Consider the following 6,140-nt stretch of genomic DNA (forward strand, 5'->3'; position numbering starts at 1 on the left):
TGTTGTTCGGCAAACGTAGTTCCTTCTCCTCCTCCTTCTGCTGAAGGTAGCCAGGATCCAACGGTATTTTTGATGGCTTAGCGTTCTCCAGACCAAATCGTTCCACGAGCTTCAGGATGTACTGTTCTTGATTCAGCAGGAATCCGTTACCATCCCTCTCGATCTCGATTCCTAAGAAGTGCTTCACATCTCCTAATGCCGTCACGTTGAAGTGCTGTTGCAGTGCCCGGTGTATAGCCTTGAACTCCTCCGCTGTCCTGCAAACTACTAACATGTCGTCCACATAGAGTAGTATGTAGCTGAGTATCGCGGACTGACTCAATATGCTCTCTCTGCGGGAGCCAAACATTGGGAGCCAAACATTGAAGATAGAGGTTATGTTAAACCTTGTTGTACCTGTGTGCTTGATTGAAGAGTATTGTTATCTAGGTGCTGCGGATATAATCAAAACTGTAGTCACGATATCTCCATTTGCCGCTGTCAATCCGTTGGAAAGCGAGGAGAAGGATAAACATTGTTTTGAACCCTTTTCAGCTAATTTTGTAATAACTATCCATCAAAATTTCCATCGCGAATGGAAAATAATAAACTTTGCACACGAAAACAAAACTGGAATGAGCCATTTTACGAGACGTTTCGGATCAGCTGATCGCTCATTTCATGAATGAAAATTTGACAGGAGGTTGCGCCCAAGCCCGTGAGTGTTAATATCAATATCAACACTGTTGTCGTTTCGTAAAATAGACTATAATGGTGGATTGATCATGTTTACCATTTCCGAACAGCGTCGCGACGGCATGTTTGACAACTGCGCTGAGAGAGGTGTTTGCAAGAAAATTGAACGCTCGTGCGTGTTTACAAGCTGTGTGCCGGGAGTGTGTTGGTGTGTGTTAGCTAGCTTGAAAAATAAAACCGTTTCTATTCGCAGCACCTAGGTGAGAACATTCCCGTGATTATCGCGGCACATGTCGGCTTGTGGCCAGGGTCGCCAGGTCAATTTTTGACAAATCTGTCGGAATTAGACGACAAACTATTAGTCTTAGTAAGCCATGCTATTTGTATGTATAGAAATAGAAAATAAATTAATCATTCTTGTTCCAACTGCCAACTGAAGTAGTTTGGTCTCTGGCTCTCACCACATCCTACCAAAAGGTTTTGGGCCCAGAGAGTTCGGATAGTGAGGAACATATTTTTTCAAGACTCAAGAAAAAGTTCTAATTCAAGAATCACAAGAAAAAGTCTCTTCAAGTTTACTTCAAGATGGTCAACCCGGCGGAGAATTCCCAGCAAGGCGGAAGTGGAGACGCTACACGGAATCGGATCCACGCAATCCACGGTACGACAAGCCTACCGGCAATTGAACTTCTGCTTGGCCGTGAGAACTGGTCAACGTGGAAATTTGCGGTACAAACGTTCCTGGAACTGGAAGATTTATGGGAAGTCGTGAAGCCAACGCCGAATGCCGATGGAACCGATCCGGTGGTGGACGCTGTGAAGGACCGAAGAGCGCGAGCGAAAATAATCCTTTTGCTCGATCCGGTGAACTACGTGCATGTGAGGGAAGCGAAGTCTGCACGGGAGGCGTGGTCGAAGTTGGAAGCAGCATTCGAGGACTCTGGATTGACCCGGAAAGTCGGACTGTTGAGAAAACTCATAACAACCTCCTTGACAACCAGCAACTCCATGGAGACGTTTGTTAACGACGTCATAGCAACCGCACACCAACTACGTGGGATTGGCTTCGAGATCACCGACGAATGGATTGGAACACTTTTGCTGGCCGGTCTACCTGAGGAATATCGGCCGATGATTATGGCTCTCGAAAATTCCGGAGCGGCGATTACCGGTGACGTCATCAAGACTAAACTGCTGCAGGAAATCAGAGTACCATCGTCGGGCGCCGCGTTTGCCAGCAACAAGCATGGACGGAAACCAGCCAAGCAGAGTGAGAAGCCCAATCCATCTTCAAGGAAGGGACCGAAGTGTAGGCGGTGTCACAAATTTGGTCACATTGCCAGGGATTGCTCGTCAAGAGAGCCGAAGAAAAGCGACGGAAATGCCTGGTGTACGGTGATGTCTGCAATTGAAGAGGACGACGACGATTGGTACTTCGACTCGGGGGCATCCAATCACTTTGCGAAGACGGCTCAAGCTCTTGAGGAATCTACCAAGTGCGGTGGTACCGTCGTAGCCGCAAACCGCGGAGCGATGAAGATAGTCGCATGAAGCATGAAGTTGAAGCCCGCCTGCTGCCCGGACGAACCAGCAATCACGGTGAATGAAGTGCAGGTAATTCCGGATTTGTCCACGAATTTACTCTCCGTGAACCAAATAGTGGAACGGGGACACACGGTGACGTTTACCAAGGACGGCGTGAGCGTCGTTAACCCGAACGGTGACGTTATTGCGACTGGTAGTAGGAAGCGTGGCCTGTTCAAGCTGGACCTGGTGCAGTCATCGCGAGCACTGGCATGTGCGTCGAATGGAACTGCAGCTCTGTGGCACAAGAGGCTTGGCCACATCAACTACGACAGTCTACAAAGGATGAAGCGTGGATTGGTTTCCGGCATCAAATACGCAGAGCCGCCCCGGAGCAACGACAAGTGCAAGGTATGTGCTATGGGTAAGCAGACACGTTTGCCGTTTAGCAAATCCGGTTCACGAGCGTCAGATCTCCTCGAGGTGGTCCATTCGGATATCTGTGGTCCGATGGTATCAGGTATCAGTAGGTCGGCTCTAGAGGCACGTTCTCCTCCATTTGGGAAATTTGTGCCATCGCCATGAACACGAGCCTATTCATCATTTACCTGACGGAGAAGGGAAGGAAAAAGGATAGGAGATGGAAAAGGACAGGTAAGGGAATAGGATCGTCATACTCGCAAAAGCGTACCACAATGGGTTTACATAGCGTCCTGAAAAGGACACTGTAATAACGCATAAGCGTGCCACAATGGGTTCGAACAGCGCCCTGAGAAGGGCACTGTGATAATGCAGAGAGCCTATAGCTCTTTACCACAGCGGGTCAAGAACAACAGAACGTCCTGAAGATTCAGGTTTCTGAAGTCAGTTTCACTTAATAAGTGTTTCCCGAGTACTCGGAAACGCAATTGCGCAAAAGCTGGACAGTTACATATTAAATGATACGAAGTTCCATAATCGGATTCACAGCTATCACATGCAAATGAATCAGCTTGCTGAATATTCGCCATGTGATAACTGAGTCGGCAGTGGCCAGTCAATGCTTTGACCAGCATGCTGCAATTCTGCTTTGACAGATTTGTTAGATACTTTGCCACCCCTAGAGATGGCTCAGTACAATACAATTTTGTTTGACGACATGACTCCAAACTATTCCAGTATTGTTTGTGCTGAGTGGCAGCCCAGGTGTCAATCTGAAGCTTCACCCAACACTTGGATACCGGAATAGCTGGCTCAGGGCCAATGAAGTCATGTGATGCTCCAGTGCGAGCTAACTCATCAGCCAATTCATTTCCAGCGATGGAAGAATGGCCAGGTACCCATACAAGGTGAACAGCGTTTGCTGAATTCAGCTCCTCAATTTGAGTTCGACAAGCGATAACTATCTTCGACCTGGAGTTGGCCGAAGCAAGTGCTTTAATAGCAGCCTGGCTATCTGAACAGAAGTATATTACTTTGCCCATTACGTGCTGCTGAAGTGCTGATTGCACTCCGCACATAAGAGCAAAGATTTCGGCCTGAAAAACGGTGCAGTGTCTGCCAAGTGAATAAGACTGATACAGCCTTAGCTCACGAGAATAAACACCAGCACCTGCTCGACCTTCTAGAAGGGAGCCATCAGTGTAACATACGATGCCGTCTGAAATACTTCTCTCCAGATAACCAGATGTCCACTCTTCCCGGGAAGGGAATTTCGTGGAAAATGTCCTATATGGAAAATTACAAGCAATTGTAAGATCACTTGGAGCAAGGACAACTTTGTCCCAATTCACCAAAAGTGGAAACAACGAGGTGTGTGTTGAACTGCGGTTCACAGGAGTTTCCTCTAGTAAACCGAGTACCCATAGACGGTAAGTGCAAGAAAGTGCTTCTTGTTTGAGATGAATGTGTAGTGGGACAACGTCAAAGAGAACTTCGAGCGCTGCCGTGGGAGTTGAAGAGAACGCTCCAGACATCGCCATCAAGCACATCCTTTGGAGATGGCCTAACTTTGATTGGACCGTTCTCACTTCGCCCTTTTGCCACCACACAAGACATCCATAGGCCAATATTGGCCGAACAACAGTTGTGTAGATCCATTTGATATACTTGGGTTTTAGACCCCAAGTTGTACCAAAGGTTCGCCGGCATTGCCCGAAGGCCATACAAGCTTTCTTGATTCTGAACTCAACATGAGGTGTCCAGGAAAGCTTGGAATCAAGAATGACTCCAACGTACTTTACCTGTTCAGTCACATTGATTTCAGAATCAAAGAGACGTAAAGTTCGAACACCATTACGGTTTCGCTTTTCCGTGAAAAGAACAATAGATGTTTTACTCGGATTTACCGAAAGGCCATATTGGCGACACCAACCCTCAACTACCTGAAGAGCGTTTTGCATCAGGTCGAAAAGGGTGCTGATGCACATACCGACTAACAATGTTAGGTAGTCGTCGGCAAAACCATAAGTAGGAAAACCGCTATTATTGAGTTGCCTCAATAGCGTATCTGCTACGAGATTCCATAAAAGTGGTGATAAGACTCCCCCTTGGGGGCATCCACAAACACTCAATTTCCTAATCGCCGCTTGACGCAATGTCGAGAAGAGATGTCGGTTTTTGAGCATTTGGTGAATCCAATTAGAAATCATTGGAGATATACCATGACCCCGTGCGGCTTCCAATATGGCATCGAAAGGCACGTTGTCAAAGGCACCCTCGATATCTAAGAAAACACCCAAGCAGGATTGCTTTTGAGCGAATGCCTTCTCAATATCGTAAACAACTTTGTGTAAAAGAGTCACAGTGGACTTTCCAGATTGGTAAGCATGTTGGTTCACATGAAGAGGCACATTGGCCAGATAAACATCACGGATGTGATGATCCACAATGCGTTCTAAGCATTTCAGAAGAAAAGAGGTCAAACTGATAGGTCTGAAGCTCTTTGCTTCTTCATACGACGCGCGACCCACTTTCGGAATAAACTTCACAGTAATATCCCGCCAGGATTTGGGAATATACCCTGTAGCAAAACTGCAAACAAGTAGTTGTTTCAAAACATGTTTGAAATGATCAAACCCCTTCTGAAGCAAAATAGGATAAATCCCATCTGCCCCAGGAGATTTGAAAGGAGCAAAGCTATTAAGTGCCCATTCAATCGATTCTAAAGTTATGATACTCCGAGCCGAAGCTAAAGAATCATAACTACAAGAAAAGACATCAGGTTCATCCGAAGATGTAATATCCACACATCCGGGGAAGTGTGTACTGAATAAACATTCTAAAACTTCCTCATCAGAGGAAGTGAAATCACCATTTGGCAAACGAAGTTCGTTCACTTGAAAATCCTTAGATTTTGCAAGGATTTTGTTCAATCGACTGGCTTCACTCAGACTGGAAACATTTGTACAAAGGTTTTTCCAGCCGGATCGTTCAGCAGACCGAAGAGCTTTCTGGTAGGCCTTGCGAGCCGACCTGAAAGCCTCCGATCCAGCCGAACGTCGTCTGTTCCAACTCTTTCTACATTGTTTCCTGAGCTTCGCCAGATCGGAGTTCCACCAAGGGGTTCCTCTTGTGGTCTTTACAGACCGCAGAGGGCAGGCTTCTTCAAAAGCTTCCATGATGAAGGCCGTTGTAGTATCAACGGCATCATCTAAATCACTTGGAGTGTCAATTGATGGTGAGTATCCATGAAATTTGACTGCAACCAAATCGGTAAAGAGATCCCAGTTGGTTGACCGGGGATTCCTGAAACGCAAAGTTTGCGAAGTAAAATTCACATGTTCAAACAAGATGTAACGATGGTCAGATAAAGATTCTTCATCTGACACATGCCAATTGGTCAGCTCATGACTAATTCTGCTAGAGCAAAGCGTTATGTCTAACACTTCCTCTCTACCAGATACCATGAAGGTTGGGCGGTTGCCTATGTTAAGTAATCCAAGATCTGTACTACTCAAGTA

General features: G+C 46.4%; 1 protein-coding gene across 1 annotated transcript; it reads left to right on the forward strand.

Annotated features, from left to right (window-relative positions):
- Positions 1–1,260: 1,260 nt before the first annotated feature.
- LOC134284799 (uncharacterized) lies at positions 1,261–2,226 on the forward strand. Its single transcript, XM_062844080.1, has one exon. The coding sequence runs from the start codon at positions 1,261–1,263 to the stop codon at positions 2,224–2,226; it is 966 nt and encodes a 321-aa protein (XP_062700064.1).
- The last annotated feature ends 3,914 nt before the right edge of the window (positions 2,227–6,140 follow it).

This window comes from Aedes albopictus, unplaced genomic scaffold (genome assembly GCF_035046485.1).
Source record: "Aedes albopictus strain Foshan unplaced genomic scaffold, AalbF5 HiC_scaffold_875, whole genome shotgun sequence".
In the NCBI taxonomy this organism is placed as follows: domain Eukaryota; kingdom Metazoa; phylum Arthropoda; class Insecta; order Diptera; family Culicidae; genus Aedes; species Aedes albopictus.

Coding starts and splice junctions, on each gene's coding strand:
- LOC134284799 (XM_062844080.1), top strand. CDS start 1,261: ATGGTCAACCCGGCGGAGAATTCCCAGCAAGGCGGAAGTGGAGACGCT.